Below are 20,731 nucleotides of genomic sequence, written 5' to 3'. Positions count from 1 at the left end.
CTGTTTCCCCCTTGTGTACCCCTGTGTTGTGTTCTCCGACAAGTCTCGCGAGCTCTGCCCTGGGTCACTATGTCTCGCGAATAGTTTGTTGATGTTCCCAAGACCCACCGCGATCTCCCTAAAACTTCCTGAAGCCCTACCGCGATCTCCCATTCTGACTGAAGTTGACTGAACTTCATCTCGGTTCCCTTCATCTCCGTTATTGTCTCAAGTTGTTCTGGTTGCAGATCTGCCACGGATCTCCATCTGACGGAACTGGTGAGTATAGATAAATCGATGTTCAACAAATTGTATGTGGGAACCTTTAATCTCTGGGATGCAGATTTGTTACAATCGTCCTTAACCGTTCCTTAATCGTTTTCATATTTACTGGTTAATTTGCTATGTGATGTCCATCTGAAACTTGAATTGTATTGAAGAAGGGAGTTGTCATTTGTAGTGAAGTTTGTGGTTCTGAACTACTGCTAATTTGTTTCAGGTTTTGTTGGCTATTTGGATAGCACAAAATATGGAGGATTCAGGAATTCCAAGCTGGTGTTCAGCCGAAGGTATTATTCCAATGATATATGGTATGGTATATGTATTATGTTTGTTTTGTATGGTGGGAAATGACAGCATATTGTAAGGATTTGATGAGGCTGTACTTAGTCTGAGATAAAACAAATTGACAATGGTTGAATCTTAATTGGTCCCAATGTTGCAGGTTTTTCATCAATTGGTGATTGCAATAGCACTGTTGTTGCTGGAATTTTGTCATCACCCACACCCACACATAGTGAGTCAATTGGTGAGGCAGAAACGAGCGAAGGTGTGGCCGTCAACAGTATGGATGATGTGGCACAAACCCAGTGGGATTGTTTGAACGAGATTGAGTTTAAGAAGCATCATTTTTTGACTCGGCAAGTAGCTTTTGAATTCTACAACTTTTTTGCCAGAGTTAAAGGGTTCTCTATTCGGAAAAGCAAGGTTTTGAGAAACAAAAAAGGGGAGATAGTGCGGCAAGATCTAGTGTGTCATAAGGAAGGCTTTCGTGAAGAAAAAAACAGAATGAGGGAAAATCGCAAGCGGGAGACAAAAGTAGAGACAAGATGTGGATGCTCAGCTAAAATGAGGATTCGATTGGTTGCTGAAAGTAGTAGGTGGCATGTTGTGTTTTTGGAGATGCTCACAATCATGCTATGTTAGAGGGAAAGCAATCATCCATGTTGCCAGCACACCGGCACTTAAAAGATGGTGATATAGCTGGTCTGAACAGTATGAGACAAGCCGGAATTAGCACCCATGACATATACAATCTAATGGCTGACCAATCTGGAGGATTTGAAAAAATCAATGCACTGAAAGTTGACATGTTTAATCAAATGACGAAGCAGAAACAAAAGGAGCAGTGTGATGCGAAAGCTGTTTTAGTATACCTTAAGGGACTTGCTTCGGGTGATGCTGGAATGTTTTGGTCACACCATGCGGATGAAGATGGTAATTTAAAACAAGTGTTTTGGGCTGATGGGATTAGTAGAATGGATTTTCAGGTGTTTGGTGAAGTTCTTGCTTTTGACGCAACATACCGGAAGAACCGGTACGGGTGTCCCATAGTTGTTCTAGTTGGAGTTAACCATCACTGTCAGACAATTGTATTTGGCACAGCAGTTTTGACTAATGAGAAAGAGGAAAGCTATGTGTAGGTTTTGGAGCAGTTTTTGGCAGCAATGAAGGGGAAACAACCAGCGGCAGTTATAACTGATGGGGCTCCCGCCATGCGGAACGCTATCACTCGTTTACTACCCAAAGCTCATCACCGACTGTGTGCTTGGCACCTTTTACAAAATGCTCAAAGAAATGTGGGTGATTCGAATTTCGTGAAAGGCTTTAAAAGCTGCATGCTGGGTAACTATACTGTTGCACACTTCAAAAAAAAATGGTTTCAATTGGTTAGTGATTTAAATCTTGAAGACAATCCATGGGTTCAAGGATTGTATGAGAAGAGGCACATGTGGGCTACTTGTATGATGCGGGGGAAGTTCTTTGCCGGTTTTCGCACTACTTCACGGTGTGAAGGTATGCATTCTCAAATTGGTCGGATTGTGCGTTCCAGAAATAGCTTACTTGAGTTTGTTCAATACTTTGAACGTTACGTGAACTACGTGAGATGAAGAGAGGTTGATGCAGACTATAAGTCTGTGGTAGGAGATGCTGTTCCAAAGACCAACGTGCGTGCCCTTGAACTATGTGCTGCAAATCTTTACACAAGGACGGTATTCTTAAAGTTTCGCTCATGGCTCAGTAGTGGAAGCCTAGTGAAGGTTGCTGGCATGAAGGATACCTCCTCATGTATTATATATTCCATGTACAGGTACTGTAAACCTGCGAAACTGTGGTATGTGGCACATGATGAACAGACGTCAACATTTAGGTGTTCATGTCAGCGGATGGAGACCTTTGGACTTCCTTGTGATCATATAATAGGTCTGTTGGTGCATTTGGACATTGATGTCATCCCAAAAAGTTTAGTATTGCAAAGATGGTGTAAGTCAGCAAAAGAATCTATGAAGGGGAATTCAGAATCTGCTTTCAAATTCTGGGAGTCAACCGTTTTGGCTAGGCTGGGTTCGTTGGTGATGAGAAGTAGAGAAATGTTTAACCTTGGATGTGAATCAATGGAGGACTACCTGGATACAGTTGATGTCATGGCTAAGCATGTTGAGAAACTAAAGGCTAAGAAGGTTGAAAACAAGGGACCTGATGATGAGGACACAAATATTAATGGTGTGGATATTAAAGGGATTGATGAAGTGAAAAATCCGCATGTAGTCAAGAGTGGCAGTTCAAGTGGCACCAAAAGGAAGTGTAGTGTTTGCAAGCAGGGGGGTCACAACAAAACCACATGTCCAGATAACAAAAGGCAGAAAGTTTCAGCTGTAAGTGGTCTAGGTGTGGAAGGTGGTCATGCTTAACCATGGAGACAACACGTTGAGGTAAAAGCATTATCCTTGTATTCTGTAAACCATAGATATGATATGAGACAATTTACTGTTTATTTTCATTGATTTTAAATGGTGTATGTCTTAGTTGCAGTACATTGAAGATAACATAGAACCACCACTACTATTTGCTCCACAGTACCAAAGAGCTGCCAATGTTGAAATTCAACTCTCCTAACACCTCCCAATTTTTTTTAGAATCAAATATATAATAAAAGATGGTTCTGGGCATAAAACCCATACAAACAGACAACAGCCGAAACAAACTCAAGAAGCATCAATACACAGTAAAGAAAAAGAACAGAAAAACAGATAAAGAAACTTGAAAAACCATTCGAGCCTTCAATCTTCAATCCACAAGGAGCCAGAATCTGCCTACTCTCATAACGTTGCAGAGGATCGGTAACATTTACCACCCACTTCCGGATGAGTTTCTTTGCTTGTCTAATCTTGCAAATCGAATGGAAAAACGCAGTGTTTTTGTCGCCCTCTTTAATCCACTGCACTCTTGTTTTTTGTCTCCAACGATTCTCTTCCAATCTGTATTCATGTCAGAGGCCCTCTAAAATCCTCATCCTTCTCCTTCGTTTGGTGGTGGCGGCGTCACGAACCCAGCCACCGAACACCGCACCTCGACGAACCCAGATCTGGACAGCCGCATCTGAGGATTTCCATGGCAAGGGAAGAAACCAGAGGAGAAGGAGGGAGAAGATGTTAGGGTTGACAATTTACATTTTTGCCCTTTTATCATCTATTCAATCCTAACTATTCAATTAAAGAATATTTTAAAATTCTTTGATCTAATGGTGATTAAGCCTGGTCCATGGGTGGACCAAAAAGAAACTTGTCCACCCTAGTGGACACCATAGACTTATATGGGCACCTGAATGACAATTAGAATACATAGTTTGCCCAACCTATTAATATTACAAAAAATTCATTGCATTCACATGGCAGCAACTAATCATAGCACATTTCAGTAGTGCCCAACAGAATGAGCAGCCAAAAGCCCTTAAGAACAGGTATTTTGTCCGTACTTTGTGTATTGTGTTCTATAATATCTTAGAAGACACATGTGAACAACCTATTACTATTACAAAAAAATTCGTTGCATTTACATAGCAGCAACTAATCATAGCACATTCTGGTTCTCCCAGAAGTTGTTGGATTTTACAATCAACGAATCGTAATGTTCATTGTGAGGCTCGCTCAACAGTCTCATGGCAGCCTTCATCCTGACAAGTTTATCCTCCACCTGCATCCAGATATGGAACATGTTAATACAATGAATTTTAACTTATTTTCAGATATGAACGCAGAACAAACTAAGCTTTTGCATTGAAAATTAATAACATGTGCCAATAAGAAGTTGTTGTTAAAATCTCACCCTTGGTAGCAAGTTTGACATGAAAACGTCATCCATTTGCATCCACTCTAATGTGCATATTGTTGAGTGTTGAGTGCTTGAAAACAAAGCAAACAAAATGGGCAGATTATACAAAACAAACCACTTCTATTTTCAAGGGGGAGTGATACAAAGTACTAAACTTCAATTACCTAGTAGTGAAGTCCTCACTGGACATTGCTTCTTCAATGTCCCATGTCCCCAGCTCAAAGTTGCCTGCAAGGTAGTTGTGGGGGTAGTGTGAAGAAAACATCATGCGGCCAATGACTTTCCCCTAACAAATGTGTGGCGGTGTTAATATGGATATACTTAAATATTGATATGAAAAAACATGAACTAGAAAAAACTAACGGGGTCTACATACAATTGTTGTAATTGCTTTTTTCCTGGCAGCAGTTTGTTTTGAATTGAGGTAAGAGTCAACCAAGTAAACCGCGCAATCATCCATGGAAGCCACCATAAGGTACCAATGGCCATTATCCTCAAGAACAGGGACATTGAAGTGTACCAAATAATCTTTCCAAAACAGATAGGTAATATACGTTTAAAAAAAAAAAACACCCACATATTTCAGCGTCTCAAATGCAGGCATCCATTTACTTGCATATTCAGGTAGCAGATCCTCCGCCATGGTTCCCTTTAACACAGCCTCCTGTAATTGGTATGCAAGTAAAGATTAAAATTTGCGTTACAATTGTTTTTAGTTCACATGAGCCCATATGAAATGATCAAAATTTTACCGAAAAGCGCGGGGGCAGTATCCAAGCTGGCTGGGTTTCGGTATTAAGCTGGTTCCAAGTCAGTTTCGTTGCCATGAATTCAATTATCTGAAACAAGGTGTACATACACATTAAAGATGTTTAATATAACACTTACTCAGCCATGGGTTAAATATAAAACATCCATACACAACCTTGTTGTCTATAACATGGTCTGGGCAAAGTGTCAGAAATTGTTCCCTTGTTCCAATGACGGATCCTAGTTTAAATAATTCCTCCCTGCAAGTGCAAGTAGCCAAATTCAGAACATAGTACCCATATATATGTATAGTGGTCAATTAGAGAAATAAAGCATAGTGTTGTACCTAGGGTCACCATGAAGTTGAAATGTATAAGCACATATGCGGAGTTGAGGAATGGTTAACAACATCTCCTCTGTGGGGCGAAATTTGGAATCCATTGCCTAACCACCCAAAACAACACAGAAAAATAAGATAACAGTTTAAATAAACTAATTGACCATGAATGTTTTTATGTAAACCTTTGGTAATATATGACCAATCTTCCTTGCTTTTTTGTTGGTAGGGGAAATGTACGCTCTAGGAATTTTCCTTGGCCTAGATGATGGTGTTTGATCCTGAGAGATTTTTTTGCCCTTATCCTGCGAGATAGTAAAAATATTATATAATGAATGTTTTGAAATAGAAACATGTAAAGAAGCAATCGTTCTCCTTAATGGTTAGATTATACAAACCTTTGGCTTGTTGACCATTGATCCTTCTTTAATCGCACCCAGCTTACCCTCAAAAGACTTTCTTGTTGATTGGTTGGGAGTGTCAACAATTGTGCAATCATCACTGTCAGACTCAGAAACTTCAAACTCAACCTCCAATCCTTTCAGCACATCCTTACCCCTTGATGGTGTCTTATGTTTCCTGACTTTGATGGGGGTCTTTGCGCTCTTCAAAGTCCCTGACTTTGGTCCTCCTTGGCCCTTAGCAAGGCCCACATTAAGAGGTTCGTTTAGATTCAGCTCATCGTCATCAGATTTTGTAAGGTCAACACACATGTCCAAATTTTTCTTCAGTCCATCAATCGTTTATGCATCCTTGCCTACGATCCTTGATGCACATTTTACTGGACCACAATCTGGTGTTGCAGTTGTCGTGTCAGTTTGGTTAATAGGAGCACTAGTATGCTGTGAACAGCTTCCCTGAAACACGTTGGGGGATGACTTTGTGTCAACTGCCTTATTCGCAAGGAGTGTATTCAATTTTTCATCCAGACTTGTTAGCAGCTTGGTGTTGTTTGATATCTCTTCATCAATCTTCCCTACATGCCTGTTCATTGACTGTAAAGATGGTATTTCATAGGTCAGAACAGGTTTAAGTCCACAAAAATTGTAAAGTAAAGTTCACTATATAATGACGAATCAGAAGGTGTTGAAAACTGACCTTCATGTAGCCAATTAGGCTATTCAAAGCTTTCAGCAAGGTGAACAAACCCTCTAGGAAATCACGTCTTCCTACGTGATCAAGCTGTAAATATGGACGGGAATCAGTGACATGAAAGCAGATATAGTACAATGGATCCCCCAAACTGAGTAAAAACCCTTCATTTGTCATATCAAACTAATAAGTAAGGTCACTAAACAAATGAACCGAGTCAAAAATATCCACGTACTTTTAAATCTTGTACCTTTATCACACTAAAATATCAAACTAAAATATTCATGAACATAAAAATGAACATTAAATCAGTTAAATCCCCTAAAAAAAAAAGTAAAGTAGGGTGCCCCCCTATATATAGGAATACAACGATTTGTTAGCACCCACAAGCGTATATTTAAGTTTAGCAGGTGTGATTAAACTTCCATTTGAAAAAGAGGTAAAAAAAAGTCATTGAAACAAACGGGACAGAAAGAAAGGTATTATGACTTTGTGAAAAGAACAAAAATAGAAAGCCAACTGTCTTCGTCAACACAAAAGAAGTCCTCATGAACATCATACAAAAAGAAACTGAACTTTTGGTGTTACGACTTTGTGAAAAGAACACAAATGTAGTTAAAGAGTTAATAGAAAAGTAAGGACTTCATAGAAAGGTACCATGTTCCTGAGTTCATGCATTTCAGCCTGTGCCTGAGCCTCTATGTGCTCCTCCTCTGTGTCAGACTCAGTGTTCCTTTGTTGAGAGGTCTGGCCGTCTACATCCATAGAATCTCTTCCTCCAGGTTGCTGATCTCTGCAAAAATGGAACCTTTTTTTAAAACGGAAACGGACGGAATACGTGGTTGGTAACAAAATCTAAATGACTACCATGGACGTTTCATACCTTGACATGATTAAGGGTCAGAAAACCTCCAAACTTCACCCCCCAAATTGGTTCTGAAGTGGTACTTCAAAAACTGAATCCAGAGTTTGCGTGGTGGTCCTTCGAATAAGGGGTGAGGATATTGAAATGGGTACAAGTGGTATGATGTTTGAGATCTCCAATTTCTGATGAGTATCCTAACCTGTCAAGTCTATGAAATGACCCTAAATTGATATTAAAGATTAATGTAAAGTCCATATACACACTTAAGCAGTCACAGGTATCAACAAATAACCAAATAGCCCACTAATAACTCTACTTTTTAATCCAGTCAGCAGATGAAGTAGTCCAAGTAGTCAACACATGAACAAACAAGAAATTTAGATCTCAAGTACCTTACGTGAACACGGTGCATGATAAAGTGTTTGAGAATAAGGGTTTGTTACAATACCGGAATATTAAAGGTGTTACAAACTGTAGGACTAAATTACATATTCAAGGCAGGTTCATCATACTCCTCAGGTCCAAATTTTGTTGCTTAAGGGTTGCATTTTCCATGACTAAATCAAAGTTCTCCACCTCAAGCCTCTGGATCCTCTCATAGTTCAATTCAAGTTTGTGGTTGTTGTAGTCCACAATTGCTAAATTATGAGAGTTTTCCAACCTTCTTAGCCACTGTAGTGAAACTTGTTCCATTGCTATATCCAGTGAACTCTCATAAGGGCTAACTTCAACAGGATTACCTTTGATTTTGGGTGACTTTATATAGCACATGTAACTGTGGTGCGGTGACCCATTGATGATCTTTGTTGGATACGGGTAATACTCAGGTGGATCCATACCAAGGACCTTACAAGCATCCATTAACCATTGCTTCATGCTAAACTTTAGCAAAACTTTTGATCCTTGTGCATTCCATGAACGTGTCCAGGATTGGATTCCTTATCTGCACAATAGAAGAAAGGTTATTGCCCCACAAACGTATAAATAATTAGGTTACTATGAAGTTACTATGATGATGGCTCATCTTAACTGAACATGAACCCTTGTTGCACCGGTGTACTTGAACTGCTTGAGGATTAAGAAAGGTTGGGTGTGTTCCCACTGCTGCAGCCTGGGAAAACTTCATGTGAGCATTGAGTATGAACCTCCTCGTGAAGTATAGGGCTCTCCCTCACTTCTTGTTGTTGAAAGTAATTTTGGAATGCAGCCTGGGCCATCTCTAGGGTTGAGTAACATTCATGCTTGTTGTCCCTGAACTTGTACACCTGCGCGTTGCAATCCTCCCACGAAAAATATATGCCAGGATTCCTCCCACGGAACACAACATAAAACCTATTGCCTTTCCCAGTCATGGTGAATATAAGGAATGATGAAAAGGAATTATGTGCTGGGGGGGAAACGACAAGCAGTTCAGTATCCCAGCTTCAGGTTTTCATTTGTTATGTTGGGAGATGGTAAGATATACAATCCCAGTACCTTGAGTGTGAATAGGTTAAATAATATTAATGGCCCCACCCACCCAATCTGTCAGCACAATTATTTCCCATTAGAATAAGCTTGTTCAAAACCGCGTGAATGGTACTGATTATAGCTGTTTATATGGCAGGGGAATATATGCTTTTGCAGAAGCACAACGTTGGGTCACATCAGTTAGCTTCACATGGAAGCCAATTGGAGAGGGAAAATTTGGGCGGGTTGTTTTTTGGGGGGAGCCTTTTTAGGGAATTAAATAATGACCCATACAAACGAAAATGCAGATGAAATTGACCATTGATATACATGAATATTGAAAATTTAATAAAAGCTACGTTAATAATTTTAAAATTGATATACTTGACATATATTTATAAGGTTGACTGAATTTATATAACGTTTGCATGCATAAATAAGTGTTTTTTGAATTTTTTTTATCATTAATAATGTTGACTTAAATGAAAATTTAAGTAATAGTAGAGAAAATAAATAAATATTTAAAGGGATTCTCAAAAAAAAAAATTTTAAAAGACAGTTAAAAAATTCGACACAAAGCTAGTTAAGTAAAACAGAAAAAAAGTAGCATAGATACTGACACATACAGGAATGATGACTTTCCACCAAGTCACCACGAAGTTTATGTGACAGTATACAAATTACGGTATGTATAATATGACTAAAACATTTTTTTTATCATGTCATTATGTAAGAGTTTTCTAAGAATATTTAAGGAGCCATGGCCTAAGCGGCTTAAGTGAAGTGATTCTCTTAACGGATGGGGTCCATTAAGATGAATCACGACCTAAGCGGCTTAAGTGAAGTGATGCTCTTAACGGATGGGGTCCATTAAGGTGAACCACGACCTAAGCGGCTTAAGTGAAGTGATGCTCTTAACGGATGGGGTCCATTAAGGTTACGCAAAACCAAAGCGGCTTAAGTGAAGTGATGCTCTTAATGGATGGGGTCCATTAAGGTGAACCACGACCTAAGCGGCTTAAGTGAAGTGATGCTCTTAACGGATGGGGTCCATTAAGGTTACGCAAAACCAAAGCGGCTTAAGTGAAGTGATGCTCTTAACGGATGGGGTCCATTAAGGTGAATCACGACCAAAGCGGCTTAAGTGAAGTGATGCTCTTAACGGATGGGGTCCATTAAGGTTACGGAAAACCAAAGCGGCTTAAGTGAAGTGATGCTCTTAACGGATGGGGTCCATTAAGGTGAATCACGACCTAAGCGGCTTAAGTGAAGTGATGCTCTTAACGGATGGGGTCCATTAAGGTTACGGAAAACCAAAGCGGCTTAAGTGAAGTGATGCTCTTAACGGATAGGGTCCATTAAGGTTACGCAAAACCAAAGCGGCTTAAGTGAAGTGATGCTCTTAACGGATGGGGTCCATTAAGGTGAACCACGACCTAAGCGGCTTAAGTGAAGTGATGCTCTTAACGGATGGGGTCCATTAAGGTTACGCAAAACCAAAGCGGCTTAAGTGAAGTGATGCTCTTAATGGATGGGGTCCATTAAGATGAATCACGACCTAAGCGGCTTAAGTGAAGTGATGCTCTTAACGGATGGGGTCCATTAAGGTTAAGCAAAACCAAAGCGGCTTAAGTGAAGTGATGCTCTTAACGGATGGGGTCCATTAAGGTGAACCACGACCTAAGCGGCTTAAGTGAAGTGATGCTCTTAACGGATGGGGTCCATTAAGGTTACGCAAAACCAAAGCGGCTTAAGTGAAGTGATGCTCTTAACGGATGGGGTCCATTAAGGTGAATCACGACCTAAGCGGCTTAAGTGAAGTGATGCTCTTAACGGATGGGGTCCATTAAGGTTACGCAAAACTAAAGCGGCTTAAGTGAAGTGATGCTCTTAACGGATGGGGTCCATTAAGATGAATCACGACCTAAGCGGCTTAAGTGAAGTGATGCTCTTAACGGATGGGGTCCATTAAGGTGAACCACGACCTAAGCGGCTTAAGTGAAGTGATGCTCTTAACGGATGGGGTCCATTAAGGTTACGCAAAACCAAAGCGGCTTAAGTGAAGTGATTCTCTTAACGGATGGGGTCCATTAAGGTGAACCACGACCAAAGCGGCTTAAGTGAAGTGATGCTCTTAACGGATGGGGTCCATTAAGGTTACGGAAAACCAAAGCGGCTTAAGTGAAGTGATGCTCTTAACGGATGGGGTCCATTAAGATGAATCACGACCTAAGCGGCTTAAGTGAAGTGATGCTCTTAACGGATGGGGTCCATTAAGGTGAACCACGACCTAAGCGGCTTAAGTGAAGTGATGCTCTTAACGGATGAGGTCCATTAAGGTTACGCAAAACCAAAGCGGCTTAAGTGAAGTGATGCTCTTAATGGATGGGGTCCATTAAGATGAATCACGACCTAAGCGGCTTAAGTGAAGTGATGCTCTTAACGGATGGGGTCCATTAAGGTTACGGAAAACCAAAGCGGCTTAAGTGAAGTGATGCTCTTAACGGATGGGGTCCATTAAGGTGAACCACCACCTAAGCGGCTTAAGTGAAGTGATGCTCTTAACGGATGGGGTCCATTAAGGTTACGCAAATTCTATATTTTTTTTAACTCCAATTTATTGCTACTAAGCACGTGAGACCAATTTTATATTTTAATTAATTAATTTCCTAAACCACAATATATATATATGTTAGGTTTGGATTTACCATTATAAAAAACACACTTTTACTTAATTAAGTAATTTCAAAAACAAAAAAAAAAGGTAAAACAAATTTATTTGGCACTAGGCCATTCGCCAACTGGCCCACTACACAACAAATGGGTTTATTCAACCCTTGCCACACTGGGTCGGGTACCATTCCAAGCAGCCTTCACGACCGGGTCTTATCCAAAACGCTTCACCACGAAAGGGACAACACTGGTGCCGCCGTTTCCCACGGATTCTTTGCTACCTTCTTCGTCCCACACAAAAAGGTAAGGTCCTTGCTCTGGTACATGGAACCTGGTAGTTTACCTTACTTGCATGAAAGGAAAACCCTTTATTGTTCATTATTTCCATTTGCGGTAGCGATTTAGTGATTTTGGTCCACTTCTTCTTTATAAAACTGTACTTTATCTGATTTGTCTCCAACCGTACTCGTTTCCGTGCATGCATTTTTGTCGTCTAGCACAAATACCAAATTAAAGGTTCGAATTTTTTTCCTTTCTGTGCAGTACCACCACCTTGTTCAAATGGGGTCTCCAAATGCAGTCGGGGACGATTCTTTTCGTAGAGGATTCGGAATGTACTTCAGACCAGAACAAGTATGTCATCAAACTTTTGTTTTCAACCAAATTAGGATTGTGATTAGGTTTGTGCTGCAATTCGTTAGACCTTTTTAAACGAAATATTACCTGCACATGCACTTACAAATAGGTTACAATTATTCAACTCCATAGTGGGAACCTATTTCTTCGTAGCTTTATCATATCCTCTGAGGATGGTTTCTTAGACTTTCAACTCGTTTATTACCGGCACATGCATTTCCAAACAGTGTTAACCAATGTTATTTCTATTTCAAACAATGAACATAAAATCCTGTTTATCAATCTTTTGACAAAAAACGTGTTTAAATGTAGGATTTCATCTCCATAAGTACAAGGTTTTATTCATACTGGGAGCACATAATTGATGGTCGTGAGGTTATGGTTGTCGACCCCAATGGAAATACTAGGCAAGTGAAAGTAGGCTTAAACAATGGCAAACCTGCATTTACCAATGGAGTCCGTGAGTTGGTTGCTTTTTACTCATTGACCGAGAGAGCATTGTTCAACTTTGAGTTTATTCTCCCACTTACTTTTAACATCCGCATTTTTGCTTATCATGGACTTGAGATTCAGTACCCAAGAAATGAAAATGTCCCAGAGGTAATCATCCTTGACTCTGATTCTGATTCTGATCCTGATTCTGATATTGGGCCTGCCGGTGAACCAAACATTCAATGGGAAAAGGTTGTAACTGACAAATATGTGAGAGGTAGAGTACCTTTGGTAAGTTCGACTCAATATCTTTTCTTATTTTTACGATTCTTTACTTTGATAGCTCAACATCTTGTTGCACCTCCTCATTTCATGATAAATTTCCATTTAAATGTTGCAGAATTTACCAGCAAAGGTTGTCCACAAACTCGACCTTCATGGAATGACATCTTTACATGTCAAGGTATTGAATTCAAACTTGGCTGCGGATTGTGTCATAACTCGAGCTGAAAGAAACAAGAATGAGGCCCATTTAATTACGGGGTGGTATAAGTTGTGCAAGGACCTATACATGTCCCCTGGAAACAAGCTCATTTTCACCTTTCTCCCACTTGAACTTGAACTGCTCCTACGTGTTGTGCGCAACTAGATCGTTTAGACTTTTATTAAGTTCTATGTTTAGGAACAAAAACTAGACTACCATGTCATAAGCGGCTTATGTCACTTTGCATTTTATGTTCTTGTTGTTTTATTGAACTACCCCCTAGTATGCATGGAAGCATTCTACTCTACTGTTATGGCCTACATATGGGTGTATTTGTATCAGATATTGTTTGTTATCACTTACTGTTATGGCCTACTTGTATGGCCTACTTGTATCACTTACTATTTCTACCTAATTATGTTTGACATGTTTCAGTTTCATGTGTAATGTGTTTGCAAATTTTGTGATTTTCATTCTACCTAAGGTGTATGCAATTACATTTTCACTTAATGCATCATAGGTCCAACACAGACCATCCATTTCCAATGGTATTGATGTCCCAGAACTGACCTTAAATTCCTTAGGTGATAACTGGCTGGAATTATAAAGCAACGTGTTTTGATGTTTTGCTTAATACTAAACATGAGGAGCAAATGAAGTGGGCTGCATTTCACTCCAATAATTTCACTAATTCAGGTGAAATGGATATAAGATTCCTTCACTTTTCTAGTAAAGCAATATCCATTCAGATAATTATTTTATTTTTTTGACATCAAGATCCATTCATACAAAAAGGAAAACAAGCATATGAATTCCATTTTCGTATGAATTCTCATTTTTTTGACATTCATCCATCCATTCATATGAATTCTCATTCAATTCTCCTTTCAATAACCAACCATGAGATCATAAATATAGTTCATTCCATTTTCTTCTGTCAAAGGAAAAAAAAAATTAGAATTTACAACAAAACCCGGCTTGCACGGGTATTCCAGTGTATGAGAACATACTTAACCACAATTTTCTTAAACCAAACGGTGATCTCAGAAGTAAAATTACACCTCTCATATGGGAACCCAATTTTACCATGAAGAAAAAGGTTACTATATATAGCTGCCTCATAAATAGAATACAAGTGAGATCATCCACTAGAAAATAAACTGACATTACAGTAGGGAGGGATTCCTCAAATACACAAAAAGGGCAAAACTAATATTTCTACAGCGACTATCTAGCCTAGTATTAAATCCAAATAAAACATAAATCCAATTGCCTTGGAGGAATACACCCTTTGTAACTTGATATTCAATGATACCTTCATTCTGAAAAAGTATACCAATCGAAGGAACTTCACCGAACCTATTCTGTACAAGGGATTTCAAGCGATCCGTTCCCCCCGTTTGCGTAGAGTTCATCGGAAATCCAAACATACATGGAATCAAAAGATGGTGTTTGCTTACAAACTGGCCACATCATTAATAACAGCAGTGGTCAGGGTTCTCTGTTCCGAGGACACCGACTTGGAGGTCAATGAAGGTAAAGTGAGGGACTCAGGAGCAGCTTCGGTTGCAAACTCTTCACTTGTAGGGGCATGTGCAGGCTGCAAAGGCGAGTATGTGAAAGAAAGCTCTCTGTTGGCAGAAAGAGCTAGGAGCTCCTTCTCCTCTAATCCTTTGGTTGGTCCCAAACTGCATCTATCGGGAGTGTGTTTGGCCAATGCATCTCTAAACTTCTTGATCTGTAATTGAAATCAAACTTCATCAGTTAACTTCACATCAGTTAACACATGCACAACTTGATCAATAATAAATCTATCATTACCATGATTCAACAGAGTACATGAAGAACCCAACAGGAAACACATGCATTCCAAACATATATCATTCAAATAGTGTGAAAAATGTTGAACGAATGGTCTCATGTTGAAAGCATTCTTCAGGTTTGTAATGAACAATTAGTCAGATGCCAATAAAAAGCATAGCTACTGAGCATACTAGTATGATTGGATCAGCTTTTCTTTCATCAGGATTAATTCAGAAACCCATAAGTTACACACAGAAGCTTCTCCAAACATGCCAATTGATTCTAACTTCAAAATCAATTGTAAAAGAGTTTCCAATCATGTCAAATCTCCTAAACTAAACAACAACCATTGCTATGCTACCACATCTAAATTCATAGTATAAATTTAATAAAATTGACATGGTATGTATAACTAACCGTGGCATTTATGCAGCTAAAGCTTCATAAGCGACCATGAGCGCCTCTATAAAAGCGGAACAAGGGAAGAACATGAACGTTAAGGCTATAACACATAGATTTATGCTCCTCATGATTCAAATGAAGTAACTGAACATCAGGATTCATCTCAGCCAGTTGACAATTCTGCAATACCAAAACGACCTCAGAAACAAAATCAACAATTACAAACAATGCAAAACCATGAATACACTCATGGAGGTTGATTGATCTATGAATGAATCAGCTCAAGGGTGAAGAAGAATAATACTTTAGGATGAAGGACTTTGCATCCACCACAACCAGGAGGGAAGAAATCAACAATCACAAGCTAATCCCCAGCGAAGCGAGTCAACAAGGTCTCGGAAGTCACCTCTCTCATGTTTGGCTGAAGACCCTTCTCCCACCAGCGAATCAACAATCACCCTTCTCCCAAGACTACGCCGCACTTCACTCGATCTAGGTCTGCAAGAGAGAGGGGAGGGTGAGAGAGAACAAAGATCGGTGACGTCACACACCCGGGTCCTACAAAGGGGTTCCTTATGCAATTTTTCCCAATTCTTCCAAAAACATAAACCGAACCTGCTTGCCAAGTCTAAGGTAACAGATCTTTACCGCATCCTTTAAAAATTATAAAATGAACGGTGGATAAGGGTGGTCCATCGATGGACCGTTTTTAAAACTTTCCACCCTAGTGGGAACCTCACTTTTTGTAATGAAGATGAAATCTTTAAGAGGTGATTTCTCAACGAGGTTTTTTTTGGTAAAGTTTTAATGAGGTATATTTCTTTAATCTGTCTTTAAGAGGTGGTGGGTGCTGAGTTTTTACTAATAGGAGGAGATCATTGATGTGTTATGTAAAGTTACTACTTAAATTTTTTTATCTTCCTTTTCTCCTATTTGTATTAGGTTGAAGTATCTCTTGTGCTTCGCTTCAATATAATTCACAATTGCTTATCAAAAAAAAAAAAAAAACTTTCAGTGTTTTTCTTTTCTATTCTCCTACTTGTATTGTGATTGAAGTACCCCTTGTACTTTTTTTCAATATATTCCTTATGACTTACAAAAAAAGATGTAAGGTTGCACAATCACCCATTTACCAATTATAATGAATTTTTCGGTTTAATTATTTTCATTAATAAAATTAACATCTTTTACTTGTAATCTAATTACTTCATGTTCTTGTAGGATAGCTCAAGTGGTAGGAGTTGAGGGACATATAAATTGGGTAGAGAGAAGTCCAGAGATCGATTCCTGGCGGATGCAATTTATTTTTCTAATGTACCAAAAAAAATATAATTACTCCATAATCTCTTCACTCTCCTCTCTCCTCTTCATCTTCAATACTAAAATCCAAGCCTACAGATCCAATCATGAAACCACTCTTTTTCACTTTTACAACACCATCACTTGTTTCAATCACAAAACTCTTCTCTTCTAATCAACCTTCTCACTATCATCTATTTTCATGCTGGTGCCACCATCATCTTTGAGTCCATCCTTTACTTGTTCAAAAAAAAACACTTTGCACTTCTCCCTCCATGCAATAAAAGAAGTTAAACTTACCCCATAATCATTTCCTTTCCTCCCAACAAAATCCTATTAATTTTGTGCTTCTCTTCTCATATCGGGAAACAAACCTAGAAATTAAATTCATAAACAAACCCAGAAATCCCATTTTTCCGCGAAATCAAATCCGAATATTCTATATCTTCATCCAAAACCCACCCCAACCCCACTGAACCCACACCCAACCTCACCCCATCCCCACTACAACCCAAAACCACCCCCACTAACCCATCCAACCACAACCCACCCCAACCTCACTGAAACCACACCCAACCTCACCTCATCCCCACCGCAACCCAAAAACCACCCCACCAACCCAGCAAACCACAACCCACCCCAACCCCACCAAACCGACACCCAACCTCACTCCATCCCCACCGCAACCCACAACCGCAAATCAACCTGCATCCCCCAGATCTGAAATCAAACTCCACAACCTCACCGTCGCGCCGCTCTTCTCTACTGCCGTCACTCAACCCCCACCACCGAAACCCAATCCCATCACCCAAAGAACTTCGATATGGATTCGTCTTTATTTTTACGGGGTTCTGATTTCTTCAACTGGGTTTTACTTTGTTGAAGCCGAACAAGATGGTGGTGGCTAGGACTGTTCATGATTCTCTGAGAACCGAAGCTAACCAAAAATCGAACCAAAAACTGAATCGTTTAAGAACCAAACCTTTAAGAACCGAACCGAACTCGAACCTAAATTGAAAAACCGGTTCGGTAACCGAACCAAAATCTCAACTACCAGTTTAGGTTCGGTTCGGTTCGAACCACAGTATATCGGTTCGGTTCGAACCACTGCAAATATGCATGTTTTACCGAACTGGTTAACCGAAATTTGAAACCGGTTTGGTTCGAACCATACTATATCGGTTCGGTTTGGTTCTCTCGAACCAAAATTTTGATTCAGGTTCAGTTCGGTTCAAGCAAAGAACCGAACCATGAACAGTCCTAGTGGTGGCTGCGAGCAGTTCTGGATCCATAACAAAAATAAAGAGATATAAACCATGATGCCGGGGATTTTGTTGAGGTGGGGGATTATTGTACAGGCAGAGAGCGATTTTCATCTTTTGCTCCTTACCCATAACTGAGGATCTGGGTTTGATTTCTAGGTTGGTTTAGATCTGAGAAGAGAAGCTGCTGAAATAGGGAGGGAGTGTTGGGAAATGAGTGGCGCAGTGAAAAAATTAGAAACACAAAAACTTCTATTTTCTTGTGAGAACCTGAACAAAATAAGTTCCGAGCAAATTCAAATGTCAACCGTGACAATAATATATGACAATAAAATAAAATAGAGACACAATAAATTTTGACGTGAAAAACCTTCTCAATATGAGAATTGAGAAGTAAACAACCACGGGCACGAGCCAGAAAGTAATCCACTATAAAAAAATAATGGTTACAAAATAATGTCTCATGACATCAAAAGCTTCACCCAAAAAGGTGGAAATAAAACTCCAAACAAAAAAGGGAAAAACTACACCAAAGAAAGGTGGAAATAAGAGACCGCAAAACAACTCACAGCAAAAAGGAGCAAACCACCCAAACAATAGAGAAGATAAATCCCAAATAAAAGGGTTAAAATAAAGAGCTCACAAACGATGTGCCAAAAAATCTGTTAGTGACTCACAAAATCTTTCTCTACTCTCGTTGTGCTTCATAAACTTCAACGTGAATCATATTCACGTTACTGCTGCTCCCTTCAAAAAACAAGGGTTTTAACCCTTTAAATAAAAAGAAATATGGGCTTGACCCAAAAAACTAAACCTTTTTTCTTTTCTTTCCATAAAATAAAGTTGTGTGATTCAATTAAAGAGGGAACCACCCAATAGGGAGAAGATAAAAACGAGAGATTAATTATAAGGTAATTAGATTAAAAGTAAAAAAAAATTAATTGTCGTTTATTTTGAAGATCTGAGAGAACATGTGCTATCTACCTTCTGAAAAAAAAGATCGATTTTTCAACAATTTCTCGTTTATTTTGTTGCAGTTTTATTATGGCAAGAACTAGAAAAGGCTCATTGGTCGTCGGTGTTGGCGAGCAAGTGGTTGTCGAAGATCGCATACCTCAACTGCATCCGCCTTCAGAGCGCGGGTCATTGTAATTGTACATGTTGAGGATCCAACACCTGAGGAGGATTATTTGCAACCACCACCATAGTTGGAGCACCCACTTACCAGAGGACTCAAAAAGTTATTTTTATTGACCGATTTCGTTGGCCATATTACCTTGTCATTGTGGATAGAAGGATTAGAGGTATACATAAGATGATTTAGTTATTTTCATGGTTAATGTAGTTTTGTTAAGTTTTTCTTGTTTGAGAAAATCTAAAGGATCGTGTATGTGTATCGTGAGCAACAGGAAAAAGCTAGACTAAGTGTGTGACGCAGTGATGAGATCAGGTCTCTACCCTCTACTGCCATGCTCAAACCATGATGGACAAGGGTTTGATCACAATCTTTGCTGAGAGGTAGCACAGAGAGGCCTAATTCTTCCACGTGCTATTTGGAAGATGACCATCACCTTATATGATATGTCATCTTTGCTTCATATATTCATATCACTAGGAGGTTTATCACGCTTCCAATGACTAAGCAACACGAGGCAACAGGAGATGAACGCCACTAATGGAGTGCGTACCCGAGTACATGGCATGGTATTGTTGGATCTCACATCCTTTGCTAGTACCTCCGAGTCAACGGGAGCTTGATATTGTTTCCGTAGTGGTTAATTTTTATGTGCTACTTACTTTCGTCTATCATGCTTTCATTTATAATACTTTCTTCTTATCTAATATGAAATCACATTTTACTCAGATTGGATACATGCAAGTGCAGGAGTGGCTGATGAAGGCGCTAGAACAAAAACGTGGAGCACCTACACGAGTACATATACGAGGGATTTATTGAAGAGGGACTTTGGACTTCGTCATACAAAGTACGCAGGCCAACATGACAGATAAGAGGAAGAGGAAGGCTTCTGGTGCATCCAGTTCCACTTCATAATTTTTTTATAAAATTTTGGATGATATTGTTGATGCTATTTTAGATAATGATGATGTTTTGGATGATATTGGGGCACACAATATCAGGTTCTAAAACCCAATATTGTAAACTCTCATATATCAGGTTTTACTATTCGAGGTATTATCATGGTCGGGTGATGTTTCAAAAGCTTAAGGGCTCGTTTGGTGACCAGGACAGGATATGATAGGACAGAATAATAATCATATCCTGTTGTTATCTGTTGTTTGTTGCGCCAGCAGGATATGATAACACTATCCTGTCTCCTATCATATCCTGTCAATCATGTGTAAAAGTTATCCTGAGGGGGGAGCTAGGATAGAGCAGGATAGGATATCAGTTATATATTTTCTTTCAGTATCCTAACTCCAAATTAATTTATTTTAATATTATATAATTTATAATTTATAATAATATTAATTAATAAATTTAAAAATATTAATTTAACTAAAATAAAAAATAAATAAAATTATTATTCATAAATAGTAAAATAGACTACTCACTTACAAATATTGATTTATTAATAATAATAGACTAATTCAATATTTTCATCTCCTATTATTTAAAAATTATTTATCTACTTATATAATAATTTAAATATAAAGTATTTTTGAAATAATAATATTTTTAATTTAGTTAATTTTTATTGTTTATCACGTGTCACAACTAAGTGAAAAACATTGATTACAAATATTGATTTTTTTAATAGTAATAGATTAATTTTTTATTTTCATCTCCTATTATTTAAAACTACTTATATAATAATTTATAATTCAAATATAAAGTACTTTTGAAATAATAATAT

General features: G+C 38.8%; 1 protein-coding gene and 1 pseudogene across 1 annotated transcript; one reads left to right on the top strand and one right to left on the bottom strand.

The window, feature by feature from the left end:
* The first annotated feature begins 1,706 nt into the window (after window positions 1-1,706).
* On the top strand, window positions 1,707-3,156 carry LOC130736956 (protein FAR1-RELATED SEQUENCE 5-like). The gene is made up of 3 exons (XM_057588731.1): window positions 1,707-2,055; window positions 2,167-2,915; window positions 3,067-3,156. The coding sequence occupies exons 1-3, from the start codon at window positions 1,707-1,709 to the stop codon at window positions 3,154-3,156; spliced, it is 1,188 nt and encodes a 395-aa protein (XP_057444714.1).
* An 11,389-nt stretch (window positions 3,157-14,545) lies between these two features.
* Window positions 14,546-15,742, bottom strand: LOC130736955 (thioredoxin-like 1-1, chloroplastic; annotated as a pseudogene).
* Window positions 15,743-20,731: the final 4,989 nt, after the last annotated feature.

Source organism: Lotus japonicus, chromosome 2 (assembly GCF_012489685.1).
Source record: "Lotus japonicus ecotype B-129 chromosome 2, LjGifu_v1.2".
NCBI lineage: Eukaryota > Viridiplantae > Streptophyta > Magnoliopsida > Fabales > Fabaceae > Lotus > Lotus japonicus.
The sequence above is the reverse complement of the archived record's forward strand: the minus strand, read 5'-3'. Positions and strand labels throughout refer to the sequence as shown.